This window comes from Opisthocomus hoazin, chromosome 9 (assembly GCF_030867145.1).
Source record: "Opisthocomus hoazin isolate bOpiHoa1 chromosome 9, bOpiHoa1.hap1, whole genome shotgun sequence".
Lineage (NCBI taxonomy): Eukaryota > Metazoa > Chordata > Aves > Opisthocomiformes > Opisthocomidae > Opisthocomus > Opisthocomus hoazin.
Genome location: NC_134422.1, coordinates 43,601,564 through 43,617,671, shown reverse-complemented (window position 1 = coordinate 43,617,671; position 16,108 = coordinate 43,601,564). Strand labels below are relative to the sequence as shown.

The 16,108-nt window shown below is 44.1% G+C and overlaps 1 protein-coding gene across 3 annotated transcripts in view; it reads left to right on the top strand.

Annotated features, from left to right (window-relative positions):
• The first annotated feature begins 97 nt into the window (after positions 1-97).
• GTF3C3 (general transcription factor IIIC subunit 3) overlaps positions 98-16,108 on the top strand; it is a 34,498-nt gene continuing 18,487 nt past the window's right edge. For all 3 annotated transcript variants that reach the window (XM_075430827.1, XM_075430826.1, XM_075430825.1), the window contains exons 1-16: positions 98-262; positions 1,586-1,688; positions 4,185-4,378; positions 4,797-4,920; positions 5,432-5,623; positions 5,899-6,064; positions 7,101-7,248; positions 8,954-9,026; positions 9,957-10,043; positions 11,114-11,217; positions 11,838-12,009; positions 12,461-12,663; positions 13,272-13,373; positions 14,252-14,387; positions 15,043-15,280; positions 15,640-15,830. In XM_075430827.1, coding sequence (XP_075286942.1) covers positions 164-262; positions 1,586-1,688; positions 4,185-4,378; positions 4,797-4,920; positions 5,432-5,623; positions 5,899-6,064; positions 7,101-7,248; positions 8,954-9,026; positions 9,957-10,043; positions 11,114-11,217; positions 11,838-12,009; positions 12,461-12,663; positions 13,272-13,373; positions 14,252-14,387; positions 15,043-15,280; positions 15,640-15,830 — 2,332 coding nt within the window. In that variant the 5' untranslated portion in view covers positions 98-163. The remainder of the gene's footprint in view (positions 263-1,585; positions 1,689-4,184; positions 4,379-4,796; positions 4,921-5,431; positions 5,624-5,898; positions 6,065-7,100; positions 7,249-8,953; positions 9,027-9,956; positions 10,044-11,113; positions 11,218-11,837; positions 12,010-12,460; positions 12,664-13,271; positions 13,374-14,251; positions 14,388-15,042; positions 15,281-15,639; positions 15,831-16,108) is intronic.

The window sequence follows — 16,108 nt, the reverse complement described above, 5'->3', positions numbered from 1 at the left end:
CCAGCCCGTCCCAGCTCGGCTGCCCGCTCCCCGGCGCCGAGCCGTGCCGGAACGCGTGCGTGAGGGCGCGGGGCGGGGCGGGCGCCATAGCGGGAGGGACCGGCGTCCTCCCCTGCAGCGGGTTCCCCTGCCGTGCGGGCGGCTGCCGGGTGCCGCCGGCGCGATGTCGGGCTTCAGCCCGGAGCTGATCGACTACCTGGAGGGGAAGATCTCCTTCGAGGAGTTCGAGCGGCGGCGGGAGGAGCGCAAGAGCCGCGAGAAGGTGAGCCTGGCCCGCCCGGGAGCCGCGGGGCCCGGCCGCCGCCCCGCGCTGCCTCAGGAGCCGCCCGGCTCCGCTGCTCCGGGTGCGTGAGGGGCTGCGCTGCTGCGCTCGCCTGCCCGATTTCCGTGCGAAATGGTGAGAAAGCGCCGGCGAGCGGTGAGGGCCGTGCGGTCCCGGCAGAGCGAGTCGCTCGGGGCCGCGCCCGCCTTGCCCGGGCGCAGGACGCAGCGCTTGGGTTCGTGCTGGCGTGGCTTGCGCCCCGGGGCCCGGCAGGAGCTCCTGGCAGGTGCCTTCCGGCTCCGTAATTAATTTCTTCTTCAGGCCAGAGCAATGATCAGAAGCGGGTTTTATTATAAAATCATCCGGTGTAGGCTGCTGCCGCTCCCCCCCCCGCCTTCCCTGGGAGATCCAAGGAGGAGACCCAGCTGACTCCTTCTTGTGGTCGGTGTGGCTGCTTGGCAGCAGTGAACACAGGGAGGCACAGCTTGGCACCTCGAGGTTAGCAGGGGGAGGTACTGGGAGAAATTCCGTCTGCTCGATTGGAGTGTTGTAGTTAGCTTCAGTTTTGGCACCTTTGTGTCAAAATGCAACTGAACTTCGGTATCTCCTGAGCTTCAGAGAGCAAATTCAGCAGAACTCGGCTGTCACGGAAGGACAAGTGATATCCTAGGGCAGCCTTCTTACTGCATTAAATGCTTATAAGTATCTGCAGGGTGCGTGTCAGGAGGACGGGGCCAGATTCTTTCCACTGTTGCCCAGTGACAGGACAAGGGGCAACGGGCACAAACTGAAGCAGAGGAAGTTCTGTCTGAACATGAGGAAGAACTTCTTCCCTCTGAGGGTGACAGAGCCCTGGCCCAGGCTGCCCAGAGGGGCTGTGGAGTCTCCTTCTCTGGAGATATTCCAGCCCCGCGTGGATGCGGTCCTGTGCAGTCTGCTGTGGGTGACCCTGCTTTGGCAGTGGGTTGGACTGGGTGACCCACAGAGGTCCCTTCCAGCCCCGACCATTCTGTGATTAACAAGTGCTATTTTGATTTTTCATTTTATGTTTAAAAAGGCTGGCTCTTAAAAGGGTTGGTCATGCGTTTGTAACTTTTTTTTGTTACAGCCAACCATGTCATGGTGCCTCACATTGATAAGAATATCAGTGTCTTGAAAGCACGTAATGCTGGGTTTTGTTCGTTAAAATACACAGCGCCTGTTCCACCTGTTTCACTGGCAGTGCAAAAGCTGGAAAGCTGTGGTCTAAATGCTAATTGTAAATACCTGGGGAAATAGGAGTCGTGTCATAAAGCTGATAACTAATATTGTTGGTGTGCGTAGGATGGTGAAAATGGTTCTGCTGAGGAGAACGCTGAAGATGTAGAGGCTCCGTCTTCATCCAGAAAAGCATCCGGGAAATCCCAAAGTCAGGATGACACTGATGGTAAATGTCAACGTAATCATTTCAGTGAAAAATGTGTTTGAAAGGTCACTGAAAGCGTTTGCTCTCTGATAGCTGACGTTTTATAAATACCTGGCTGCTGCTTTTCAGCCTGTGAGTGTTGAAGCACGTTGTGAGGATGTGTATCTGTGTAGGATGTTCCGAGTCATAGCCAGGATTTTAACTTTGTTCAGTTTTTTAAGGGGCTAGATCAGGCCAGCTGGCCATCTTTTTGAGGGAAACCTGCCTTTTTTTTCCTCCTGGCTTCTTAACCACAGGGTCTCAATTATTTAATCTCTCTGAAGTTACAAATAATTTGAAGTTTTTAACTTATCTCAAAAAGTCTTCTGTCCATTTTGTTTTGGCTTTTTTTCTTGTTCATCTCTTTGCTAGTCTGTTGCTGAGATGGGGATGTTTCAGAATATTTGATTCTACTGCGTGAGCGTCTTCTTATTCCATTGTCATCCGAAGTGAAATAAAATAGCTAAAAAAAGGGATTTCTTTTGTGCTCTTTCTTTATGTTTTTTCTCCTGCTCACTTACCCTTTGGCCTGTTTAGAGTGCCTACGTTTATTTCTCTCCTTATTTTCTGCTGGATACTCCTAGCTACAGATTCCCTGGCTGGCTTTCTTTGCGCAGGTACGGGGGTGGTGATATCTCCTTCAGTGCCTTAGTAAAACATGCTTAACTTCCTTGGGGTTCCTACTCAGTGAGAGGACTGTGGTAGGAAGTGGTAGGAGCAGCACTTCTCTCTCTGGTTTGTATCAGTGCTTGTGGATCCCGTGCCTCAGGTTCTGGGCTGGAGCTTGGCGTTTCAAGTGCTGCAGCCTGTTTCGGACACGTCCTCTGCAGAAGCTGCACGCCGTCTGCCAGTCAGGGCACAGTCTGGTGGGACTGCCAATGCTGCGAGGGAGCAAATGGCCATTCTTCATCTCTTGGTGTTGATTCTTTGACTCTTCTTCCTACTTGTGCTGCACATCCTCATCATTCTGCTTAGTTTTTTGCTTTTCTTAAATTTCAAAAATAGGCCTTAAATTGCCTCACCTAAAATGTGCGTCAGTGGTGCCTCAATTTTGAAAGTGTGGCCAGACCTCATCCTAGAAGTGCAGAAAATGCACGCTGGAGGAGTGGTTGGAGCCAGATATCTGTGATTCCTTATGATCCCTTCTTTTTGCTGATACTTCCAAGCTGCTCTTTTCTGCTCTGTATTCCACCCAGTCTGTTACTGGTTTTTTCATGCATGTCATCTTTACCTAAGAAAAAACATATCCAGATAGATTTGTGTGATAGTGTTACTTCTGCTCTTACTACAGAGAACACAGAAGTCTCAAGAACAGGCAGAATCAAGGAAGCATTGATAATATTTATCGCTATTTAAAGAGCTGCTAGTAGAATCGGACTTAGGATATCCGCAAGAATTGTTAAAATCACTTTTGATACACGAATCTTCAGAGATAATCTGCCACCATCTTCAGATGATTCCTGCACCCAAGGAGACTGAAATAAAAAGGATATTACATTAATCATTAGTTTCTTTTCAGATGGGGGAGGGAGGAAAGTCTTTATTTTTAGATGCTTAAGATCAAAGTCGGAACAAAAATAACCAAATATATCGAAGTCACAAAAAAATAACCAGAAAAATAATCACGAACTCGGGTGTAGTACCTAATTCCCTCTTGTGTATAGGCAATACATGATAGATTTATTTTTCAGTCCCAACTTGATACTCTGGTTATTCTTTTATCAAAACTTTAGATGCCCGGTACCCCAGATGAAACCTCTGAACACTACAAGTTTTGATATTTTGGATAGTGGCAGACTTGTGGGTGGTTATAACCCTGTGTTAACTTCGTAATGAAAAGTTGTAATTAAAAAAATGTGAAATTTTTTAAAACTACATGCTTTAAGCATCTTTATTTTGGATACATAGCATCATATTCTTGTTTATTTTAAAGGGCTTTGTTATTTTTCTGGACAAATGCGAATAATCTGGATTTTGCATTTACACATGTTGAAAGGTACTTATTGTCATGGATAGAATGGTTACAAGGTCTTGTTTTGTACTACTTCTAAAAATTGGTTGCTGCATTATTGTTTGGTATAATTGTCTGCTCACTTAGCCTCTTCAGCTGAAAAGCTTTATTCCATCCAACCCGTTCAGTGCTTGAAAATTGCTTAATAGGCTTCTCTTGTATGGATTGAGAAAAATGTTGAATAAGCTGTTGCTTTGTTCTGTGTGTTTCTCCGTGCTTTCGCTTTGAATATCCAAAAAATGTTAGAGGCCGGGGCATACTGAGCATTGGTGATGAATACCGCAGAGTTTTAAAACCAAAGAGGTGGTTAATAGTTTTCCTGCATTTCTGCAGGCCTTTTTCGTACAGAATAGCTGTTTCAAGTGGGCGACTAATTGTGAAGAATTCCGTTTTCTCTGCCCTTGTCCTGATAAGCAACATGTACTCTTGATTGTATCACAAACCCTTTTTGCTTCTTCCTCAACCAGGAGAAACTTCAGATGGCGTCAGTAAATCTGTTCATCGGGTCTTTGCATCCATGCTTGGGGAAAACGAAGAGGAGGAGGAAGAGGATGAGGAGGAAGAGGAAGAAGAGGAGGAAGAAACTACTGAGCAGCCCACAGCTGGAGATGTTTTTGTGTTGGAGATGGTACTTAATCGAGAGACCAAGAAAATGATGAAAGCAAGTATTTAAACTTCGGTGTCGCTTCCCTGTATCTGCTGAAGCAGAGCGCATACATACCACTGTGCGTGAGTTTAGCTACGTGCTGAGAAACCTGCCCGAAAAGAATTGTGTAGGATACTTCTGCTTATGTTGATGTTGCCTGTCTTTGTTTTGTAAAAAATTACTGTAGATTACAGTTTGAAAACTTTCAAAAATAATGAAGTGAGTTTCTCCAGTGCCTGGATTGCGTTTGTGTTAGACATCAGAGTTTCTCTGTCAGTTATGAAAATTAGCAATTATTTTGGTCAGTCGTTTTAATATCGCTGGTACTTCAGTAACTTGTTATTAGGTTGTGTTAAGCACGAGTGGGACTGGTGTCCCCTGAATTTGGGCACAACTGAATCCTCGGTAGAGATAATATCTCTTTTCCATTTAGGAGAAGAGACCTCGCAGCAAACTTCCTCGTGCCCTGAGGGGTCTGATGGGCGAGGCCAATATCAGGTTTGCTCGGGGAGAACGTGAGGAGGCTATTCTAATGTGCATGGAAATCATTCGACAAGGTATGTGAGAAGGGTAAAACTTTTTGGCTTTAAGGGTGGGGTGACATTGCCACGGGCATCAGGAAGGTTCAGTGTGGCTTCCCTGATGATGAAAACACTCAGTACAAGGAATGTCGCGCTGTAAGTAGTGTGGAATTAAGAATATGTAGTGCATTTCCTTTGTTATTTTGCTTGTATAAAGAAGCTAGCACCCTGATTCTGCAGAGGCCTTGGCCTTTGCTCAGCTTTACACAGTTTGCTTTTATGGTCTGTGTAGAACCAAGGTATAAACATTGGCATGACTTACAATGTAGAATAATGTTAGAAATGGTGGTCGTTTAGTTCAGTCAGACTTTTTAATAATTTATAAAAAGGAATCAGAAGCTTGTCTGCAAGTCTTTTCTGAATTTAAGCAGAGCGCTGTTGATGTTTCGTATAATTCTGTATCTGTTGTTTACAGAAAGGCAAGTTATTTGTTTCCAAGGTGGTTTTAAAACAGTAGTTCTTAATTGTTCTTTCTGTCTTTACACAGCTCCTCTTGCTCATGAGCCATTTTCCACTCTTGCCATGATCTATGAAGACCAGGGTGATATGGAGAAGTCATTACAGTTTGAACTGATTGCAGCTCACTTAAATCCCAGTGATACTGAGGAGTGGGTTAGACTAGCAGAAATGTCGCTGGAACAGGACAATATTAAACAGGCTGTTTTCTGCTACACAAAAGGTAGCGTAGCAACTGTTTTAATATTTTAAAACAAAGGTGCTGATGGTGATCATTTTGTTTTCTTCTGCTTGCTAATTTAGTTTGTGGTTTGCTTAGATTCTGGTACCTCTGTCTGGTCTTTGGTAAAAGATTCGTGAATCTTTAATACAACATGTCCTTTTCTTACAAAAAGCTGGTGGGTGTCCATTAAGGTTCATCTAGCCAGGTAGATGGCTGTGAAATCCATCGCTGCCTTTTCCTAACCGAGGCTGCTAATGCGCTTTCTCTTGCTGCAGCTCTGAAATACGACCCAACCAATGTGCGTTACCTATGGGAGAGATCGAGCCTCTACGAGCAGCTGGGGGAGCACAAGATGGCTATGGATGGCTACCGGCGTATTCTGAACCTCCTGTCTCCCTCCGATGGAGAGCGCTTTATGCAGTTGGCTAGAGACATGGCAAAGTGAGTTGGACTTCAAAATAGTGTGATATGGTTTTCCAGAGATTCTCAAAAACTGGTATTAAGAAGTTCTGCAGTGGATCCAAGCTGGGGATGTAGCTGAAATCAAGGAATGCTGGGGGTGACCCACACACAAGCACGCACACCCCAACTGTTGTGATGGTTCCGAAGCCTGACATGTGGAGTTATCCTGTGTAGGATCCGTGCGTCATCTTAGAAGTGTTGCGTTCTCTTAGAGTAAGAGAATAAAATGCAAATACTGATTACTGAAAAAATGCCAATAGTATGCAACTGTACACAAATGCGATGCATTTTTTATCTATATAGTATCACTAGAGACCTGGAAACTTACTGCCAGCAAATCTGAATGAAGCAAACTATTCAATCTGAGACACAAACCATCTGCAACAGAATGCAGCTTATATGGCATTTGTGATTCATTTCTGAAGCAAGTAAAAATCTGCCTCCTGCCCTTTTCTGCTAAGGAGAGCAGATCAAGTCACAGAAGCCTGCCCGAGGCGGGAGGCTTGTGCTGGAGCTCTCTTGTTGTAGTTTTTACTAAGTTGCTTAACTACTTTATATTTCAGCTTTCTCATGCATAACTTGTAGAAGGCTGTTACCAGCCTGTTTCAAAGCAGTTTGGTAAGTCTTTTGATCTTCATGGTTGTGAAATGCACCAAAAAAACCTGCAAGGAAGGGTATTGTAACAATATTGTTACTGGAGGTTTTTCTGAAACCTGGTTAATGCAATACGTCATTGGTACCTGGGTTGAGGTGGGGGATATTATAATGAAAACGCCAGAGATGTCCTAACGTACAGAAAACAATGGCAATTATTTGAAAAACATAGAAATTGTCAACAGTTGTAAGAAAAGAACAAGCGCCCTCTTTCTCACTGTCTTTTGTAGCTTACTCTTGCTAACAGAGATGTTCGCTAATAGACAAAAATAAAAGAAATGTGAAAATCATTTTGCAAATGTTCAAAGTGCTTACTGTCATTTATCTTAAATGCTTGGTATCTCGTATCTGTGTTTTATAGGAGTTATTATGAAGCCAATGACGTGACGTCTGCTATTGAGATAATAGAAGAAGCCTTTACTAAGCACCAGAGCCTTGTCTCCATGGAAGATGTTAATATCGCGGCCGAACTGTATATTTCTTCCAAACAGTATGACAAAGCATTGGCGGTATGGAGAATTAAATGCATTTCCCTGTTGTGTTCAGCACCTCTTGGCCAGTCAGGATGGACAGTTGTTATTCCTGTAGTGCTTAAATGCGGTCATTTTTCTATAGGGATAGAGCTGAGAAGATACAGATTGCTTTCTGTTAGTTCTGTAGTAATTAGCATTGAAGTTAATGGCTTGATTTAATAGGTTGGGGGCTGATAGACTTGTATGCTATTCCAGGTTTAAAGTTTTGGGGTCCTTCCTCTCTTTCTCTACAATTGCCATAACCTTAGTAGCCAGAGAAGACCTATGAGCTGGTTTTGTGAGTGCTACCAGCAAGGGGCATTCTCTAAGTTGAAGGTTAGAAGGGTGACACTGAATGGTCTAGTGGTTTAAATGCAGATCCTTGTTGCTTTATCTGGCATACTTGTGTTAACGTCTAATAATTTAAGCGTTAAGCATCAAGCACACATTCCAGAAAGACAATACATCTTGACTCTGAGGCATCAGGAATTGAAGAAGATCACTTGCCTGTTCCCAGTTTGTTCTAGTGGTTTTTAACCCTCACTTTGGAGGCATGTTTCCCAGGTGATTTGTTCTGGCTATGAGAGGAAGGTCTTTAGTATCTGGCCATTGTTATACTTTCCCAGGTGGACTGAAGAGACACTAATAGTTGGGACTTTCTCCTTGTGAACATTCTTATTTGCTGATATGAATTACGTCTTTTTATTTTCTACTTAAAACTTTATTTAGATCTCTCTCTGTCCGTGTAAAGCTTCACTAGCCTGCAAACAATTCCTCTGACCCTTCTCTGTACTTCTTCCCATTTGAAAAATCAGTCAATTTGATGTACACAGTATTCAGCTGCCAGATCTATTAATACAGTACTCAGTCGTAGAACCGTTCCCCTGTTTCTTCTTGATGGTTCTCCTCAGGCCTGTTCCTGTGATTCCTCTTCCTAGATAGCTGGATTTCTATTTGAGCTGGTAAACTGAGCCTTTAAAAAATTGTTATCTTAGTACAATCATCTGGTGTGTTCCTCTAAAGGCCAGGTACTCTGTGTTTATCGCTCTAGTTTTGGCACCAGTAGTGACTCAGGTACTTACTTTACAATTCATGAGCACAAACCCCAAATGCCATTGGGTCTTAGACTCGTGCATTTTGCTCCTTGCACCTTCCTGTTGGCAAGTGAATGCCGTGAATTGTCTGTCTGTGGTCTTTATTTTTTAGTTAGTTGTTCGATTGAATACTAGTTTTTCTGAGGGCGTGACCAGGGCTACTGTAAAATGTCTGTATGTAGCTGTGAATTTTATTGAATTATTTCTTTTAATGGAGCCAAACCGTATGGTTTTCTTGCAGCGTATTAGGCTGAGGAATCCGTGGAGCACTTTGGAAAGTGTGGAGAGCTTAGCTGTTTACCTGGTGCTTTGGTTCCTTTTTCAATCTCCCAAAAGGCATTAAAGGAAGCTATAAAGGTTAAAGACTTCTCTAGCTGTGATGGAAGTAACTGTTGTATTTGCTGAAGAGATGCTGACTGGATCGTCTAAGTAGTCCAAAATTAGTGAACAGAGACGTAAGGTGATCAAACTCAGTACTAGTCAACTAACCCCGTGTGCAGCTTTTCTTCTGATAACTTTTGCGATGTCTAAAACAACTGCCATGTGGGCTGGTTACTCCATATATTCTTTAAATCTTTAAAATGACCTGAGTTACTCATCTATTTTAGGTTATTACAGATTTTGCGGGAATCGTACTTGAAAAGAAAGCATCAGAAAAAAGTCCAGCCGAGGAGAAAAAAGGCAAGTAGCTAACAAGCGGTTGGTATGACCCTGCTGTTCATTCTCATGTGACATCTTTCTTTCTGCTGCCTGTTCAGCTCGTGGGTATGTTTTGATGACTGTTGACAGGCTTTTCTCTTTTGAAACTTTTTAGTGTTTTTAATGGCATGACCTCAGCTTTCTGTAAGGAGTTACTCTGATGTCCAATTAGCCCTGCTGACTCATTAAGGACAAGGACTGTTCTCCAGGCATCTAGAGGCCTTTTAAAGTTCTAAACATTCCCCTGCGTGTTCACATCAGGCCAGTTATTTCCACCAGCTAAATACCTTCTGAAAAAAGATTAGACAAGTTTAGTGACATCTATACTAAAGAATATCAACCTTTGACCGGAGAATAAAATTCTTCATAAACTCTACTTTTGTTATTAAACATTTAAATGTTTTGATGTATAGAAATCTAGGGATATTAGTTTGTAATTGAATAACGTAGGTCGTCTTTGAGAAACCTGCTTCGTGACAGTTGTTGCTGAAGTCTGAAAATGTGTGGGCTGTAGAGTGATCACAGCGTGCCAACTCCATCAGCAGGCAGTGTTCTGGCTTTTTTCTTTAACAGACCAGGTGAAAATACAGTTGATCAGTGAACAACTGTGCTGACAGAGACTTTTAACAGATAATTTGTAAGAAGCAGAACTATAATGAGTCTGGGAATTAAAACAGTGTTTCCAGGTTACCTGGGGTGCGTTCATTTCATAAGACAAAGCTCCTAAACTACCCAAGAGCTTCATTCCCTGCCTTCTGTTGCTTTATAACTTTTTTGCATGCTCGCTGCTCTGCTGTCCAAAAAAAAGAGTCCACTTTTCAGAGTATGCTACCAATCAAGTATGGATTCAAAATCAAGTAACTTTTGGCTGGACTGGTGCTGCTAGGGTAATCTGTTAATCTTTTTGAAAAGATACAGGGGCAGTGGTAGAAACTCAGGAAAATCAGGAGGCAGCGACTGGCGACCAAAGTCATTCAGTTGCTGAATCTGGTGCTGCAGGTAAGTAATTTAATTTTTTAATTTCATGCATGCATTCCTGATCGTATGCTCAGGAATCAGGTTGCAATCGTATGAAAATTGGGGAAGATTTCTAACAGCAGAGAAATAGGGCTTGATTCAGAAAAGGATTCTTGTGTACTGTCTTCCTTCCTCAGAGCTTACTTCTAACCCAGCCAGCTACCAAGCCCAAAAGCATTCTCCCAGGGCTTACCCAGTTTGAAAAGAAAATTTTTCATTTTGTAAGAATTTATTGGTAGGTGAATAGTTACTCTCGTGCTGGGCATGAAGATGCTCAGAGAATGGTGAGTTAATCTGTACGTTGTGATTTGTGGTAACTGGATGTGGCTGTGGAAGGTGGTAGGGAAGCCTGATGTTGGAAATCAGCTTTCTGGGTTTATAGCGATCACTCTTGGAATGTCTCGTGTAGGAATTCAGGTAGGGGAGCTTAAAGAGGGTAGTTAAGGAGGTGTCATGACTGCATGTGAAGGAAGTATAATAATAAAGTTTTACTGTGTGACCTTTGATTTGCGCACATTGTCATGGGTCACTACTTTGTCTCATGGTTGCATTCTCATCAGGTTGCATTCTGTCTGTGTTGTGTGAAGTTCTGTAGTTAACTGGGTTTAACGATGTGTACAGCCAGATCCCTGGTACACGGGAACACAGGACTTAGCTTAGAAAGAACAAATAGCTTAATACAGGGTATTTCCTCCAGAAAGCAGGAAGAGAGTACAGGTACATAAATTGCTAAAGGAAAGCTTTGTCAAGCAAGCACATCTTAAGAGGGCGAAGGCTCTAAGCACATCCTACGGGATCCTGCTGTTGAAATCGATGCAGACAGCGCTTGATACTTGAGATGAAATTATTAAGAGTCAGTAGGAGGAAGTTGTTCCAGCTATCGGGGAAGATACAGAAGAAGGGGAGAGGCCAGGCCTACACCAACATTTGCTAGCATCAGTGGGAATATATTTTCTTCATGGGAGCTGAGCATGGCTTGGAGGGAATGTGGGGCTTGTGAAGTCCTTGCTGAAGCTTATAGGTTCAAAAAGAGATTCTGTGTCTTCTCACAGCTGTGGAGAAGGTCAGCTGCTGCATACCTGAGGGCGTTCCCATAGACATCACGGTCAAGCTGATGGTGTGCTTGGTTCACTTGAACATCTTAGAGCCGCTCAGTGTAAGTAGAGACCAACTCAGAAGTCAGGGGATGTTCTAATAAATTAACAAAGCAAGTTATTTTTCCTGTCTTCGTATGACTGAGGTCGTTGAGAGAGCTGCGGAGGTTCTTTTTGCTGCCTCCCGACTCCAAGAGAGACCTAGGAAACCTGTAAGAGCAGAAATACTGGTCTTGTCCTCATAAATGGTGCCTCCAGTAGGAGTATTACTGCAGCACAGTAAATCCCAGGCTATGTGCTGGGGCAGGCCCAGGAAAGACCACACTGCAAAGCTGTTGAACGCTAAGGAACGTGTCTTTGCTTTGTTTTAAAGCCCTACTAAATCTGAAGACTCTTCCTTCCTAAAGAGCGCTCCTCACTGTCACCCACTGGGTGTGAAGTGTATGGAGGGGCAAGGCGTGCAATGTCAAGAATAGAAAAATTCGGCTTTTTCAGGAATTCCAAAATTCATCTCTTTATTTTTCACTTTTAAACTAACATTTAAATAAAAGAAGTGCAGTTCAGAATGCAAACAGAATAAAAATTGTAGCGTAAAAAATGTAAGCTTCCACTAACCATACGTTAAAGAAATGTTCTCATTGGTTATTTGTGCTTTTACTGGTTTGTGTGGTTTTCTTTAAAGCCTCTTTTGACCACTCTGGTGGAACAAAATCCAGAAGAGATGGGTGACCTGTATTTAGACGTCGCCGAGGCCTTTCTGGACGTTGGAGAATACAACTCGGCGCTGCCTCTCTTGAGTTCCCTGGTCTGCTCAGAGCGATACAACCTGGCTGTCGTCTGGCTGCGGCACGCGGGTGAGGAGAAGCAGCGCTGCTGAAGGCGTGGTGCTGAGAGGTGACAGCTCAGCGCCGAGCGTTTCTGGGGACCTGCGTCTGCGATCGCTGCGATTTCAGATTCGCTTGTTGAATGATCACTGGTATTTGCAAAACTGTAGTTGGAGTTTGTTACGATAGCCCTGTCACGGAGTGTTTTCTTGTTCTTCATATGGATGGAAATTTACTTCAGCTAGAAATACCTCATTTTCATGTGAGACAGCATCTACTCCGCATTCCATCCTGTGTCGCCTGTTTGAGGCTTTAAGTGAAACTGTGGATGCATCAGTACACATTGCTGAATATTTTCATTTTAATAATACGTTTTGGGTGGTTTGAACTGAAATTATCTGAAAAGCACGTTAACTATTTCGCAAGCTTTGATCTCTTTTTCTGCCCTTGACGTGTGGTGTGTTGTTTGCGGTATTTCTAGAGTGCTTGAAGGCTTTGGGACACATGGAGCGTGCCGCAGAGAGCTATGCCAAAGTTGTTGACCTTGCTCCATTGCATCTGGATGCAAGAATCTCGCTTTCAACGCTTCAACAGCAGCTGGGCCGACCTGAAAAGGCTCTGGAGGCTCTGGAGCCGATGTATGATCCGGATACGCTGGCTCAGGATGCCAATGCTGCCCAACAGGTGGGGGGAGGTGTTCTGTGCGTCCAGTTCCGGGTGCGCCGGTCTGCTGAGCTGTGGCAGCGGTCAGCAACGTCAGCTGCGTAGGGCTGGGGGTTGGGACGTATGTGCCTATAGCACGGTGAGCCTGCGGCGCGCGGGGAATGGCTCCTGACGGAGCGTAGGGGGTGAGTCCTCGTGGCGCGCTCTCCCTGAGCTTTTTGCCGGTATTTCCCCTGTCCCACCTGCTTGCTTTTGCGTGGGGTACAACTGGTGGCCACTGGGAACCGGCCGGGACGCCAGTTGCTGTGCATCGGGTTGATCTGCAGTTGCTGCGTGCGGGTTGCGGGGTCGGGCTCTACTGGTTGTAGCTGGCGGCGTAGCAAAGGCTGTGTATCCACGCTCCAGAAGCACCTCCGCTGTGGGCAGGGGTTGTGCCGCGTCCCTCTGAAATTCTCAATTTGAAACAGTAACTCCTGCAGGGCAGTTTAGGGAGATCTCACGTGCTGCTGTGAAGATCCTTACGGCTTTCTAGAAGCTTTTACAATCCTGTTAGTGCTGTATTGTGTCAAAATTGTTTTATAAAGTCGCTCTCAGTGCTAGGTTGAATAATAATGTTCAATATTATCTAGGAATTAAAGCTGCTCCTCCATCGTTCGACACTGTTGTATTCCCAAGGCAAAATGTACGGCTACATAGACACTTTACTCACGATGCTGGCAATGCTGTTGAAGGTAAGCCAGACTTTACAGCTGCACGTTAAGGAATGAGTTGGGTTAAGACAAGGGACAAACAAACTCAGGAAGAAAGCTAGTGGTTTTGGTATGAAAATGTTTTTGTCATTTTGTTTGACAATCTTGCAGGGAGCCCGTTAATTCTAAGGGCTTATAATACTGGTGGTCCTGCCTCTGCCGTTCAGAGCATCCCATGTGTACGTAATTAACACAGTGACTGCAGCTCCCTGTTTCTCAGTGCACGTAGAACACACTGAATACTAACGCTGCTGCTTGATGTTGATACTGGCTTGTATTTCAACAATTTTCTTTTGAATTTCTTCATTTTTAAAAAAAATTTTCTTGTTATCAAACAAGCAAAGCAAAATTTGTTTACCCAGTAAACATGGTGGAGAGGTGTGGTGGTTTTGTGTTAATTGTTTGTTTGTTTGTTTCTTTTTAAATAGGGAGTGAGGAGGGGGAATATTTAGAGCTCTATTTTATCCGCCTGCTCAGAGCCTTTACTATTGTATTACACGGTTTGAATAGCTGACCTGCTGCATATTTCTGAAGCTGATACGGAAAGGCGTTGTTGTTCTCATTATGCCTCTGTGCAAACAGCTTTGGTTTCAGGGATGTTCCAATCCCAGGAAAAGTCTTCTCAGTCATTTAAAGAGCTTGTAACTTTCTTTTGCACAGCCCAGTTTGCACTGGAGCATGAGAAGACGCAGAGCTAATACTCTCTGGGGAATGTTCCCTCTCACGGTGTTGCTCGATGGCGGTGTTTCTGAGTTGCAGCCTGCGCTGGCATGCAGTGTGAGATGGGTGGGCTGTGGAGCTGCCTTTGTCACAGGGTGTGTTAATGTCGTCTGAAACGCTGCCCTTAAATTTGTTTCTAGGTAGCCATGAGCAGAGCTCAGGTGTGTTTGATATCTAGTTCCAAATCTGGAGAGAGACACCTCTATCTGATTAAAGTGTCGAGGGATAAAATTTCTGACCATGACGACCAAGAGACAGCAAATTGCGATGCGAAAGGTAACAAATTTTTGTTAAAAACAAAGCAACAAGGTGAACTCCTTAGTTCTGAAAAATGAAAGAAGCGTTACTCTTCTGCATGCTGAACCCCTGCAGTCCCTGTTAATATTCCTGTATTTCTAGGCCAAAGAAGGCAGGAAAGTGACAATAATATAACTTAAGGGAATGATCCTCATTCAGAGGAAAACAGTAAGATTACAGAATAATACAGATTGAGAAGGCGCTCTAGAGATCCTGTGGTCCAGCGTTCTCCTCAGTGCAAATACAATGCATGCTGATCCAGAACATAATAAAAATACCTGTTTAAAAGTGGTGTGATTTTTTTTAACTGCCCCAGACTGGGTTGAGCCAGACTGCACGTTCCTAAGCACTGTTTGGTAGATTAGCAGAGGAACATCACTGCATTCGTGCAGTATGTTTACAGCTTGCACTGTGTGTAATTCTTGCCATTTGTTCCCAAGTTTTGACTGGGTTTTGCTGGTATTTTACAAACTGCACTTAAACTGAACAAAGTAAATATTTTATCTTTCTTTTACCTGTTAATGCTGAGCTGTTTTTGAAAAGATTACTTTGACCTATGTACCTTTTTTTTTTCTTTTGAGAGTTTTGCTCTCTTGTTTTAATTTTCTCAACTTACTGACTTCAATATTTTTAGCAATTTTTGCTGTGCTCACGAGTGTTCTGACAAAAGATGACTGGTGGAACCTCCTCCTGAAGACTATCTATTCCTTGTGTGACCTCTCCCGGTACAAGGAGGCAGAGCTACTAGTAGATTCCTCGTTGGAATATTACTCATTTTACGATGATAGACAAAAGCGCAAGGAGCTGGAATACTTTGGGCTCTCTGCTGCAATTCTGGACAAGAACTTCAGAAAAGCATACAACTACATCAGGTGGGGCGCTGAAAAGGCAGAGCAATCTCCCCTGTAACTGCTTCCGCCGAGGCTGCGGTCGCACCGCGGAGAGTGCTGCCGCGGGAGGCAGGCTGACGCTTGCCAGCTGTCGCTAGAGCGGATGAGGCCGTTGAGACGAAAGCAGCTTCCGATAGCCTTCCGTGGCAGAAAATGCGTACTGCAGTAGGTTGGTGGATTTGGCCAGAACCGTTGGTTCTGCCTCCCGCCTCTGCCTCGGTCGCTGGCCGGCTTTTTGAGCGTCTCCTCTTTGTTCCCTTCCCCAAGCTGCTGAGGTTCTCTTGCAGGTACAGTATTTACTGGAGTATTTACTAATTTCTTGTATGCTTTTCATCCTCTAGAATCATGGTAATGGAAAATGTCAATAAACCTCAGCTATGGAACATATTCAATCAAGTTACTATGCAGTCTCAGGATGTCCGTCACCATCGCTTTTGTCTCCGCTTAATGCTGAAAAATCCTGATAATCACGCGTTGTGTGTCCTGAACGGGCATAACGCGTTTGTAGCTGGCAGCTTCAAGCACGCTCTTGGTAATGTCATGAATGTCCTAATATTAACAAATAGAACAAGTGAATGTTTTTTTCAGAGAAAGATTTATTAAAGTCATTTTTTATCATGTGTCAGAAAATTATAGGTGACTTCACAGTGTTAGGCTGCTGCTTTAATTATTCTGTACGCAAAGCAAAGCACTGCTGAAGAGTTTTGCTAAGAAAGATTAAGCTGGTACGTTTCAAGTGTAGCAGGGGTTGCAAACATAACCAACTTGCAAAGGTAGTTGAAGACTAATGATAATAAAGAATAAGAAGGA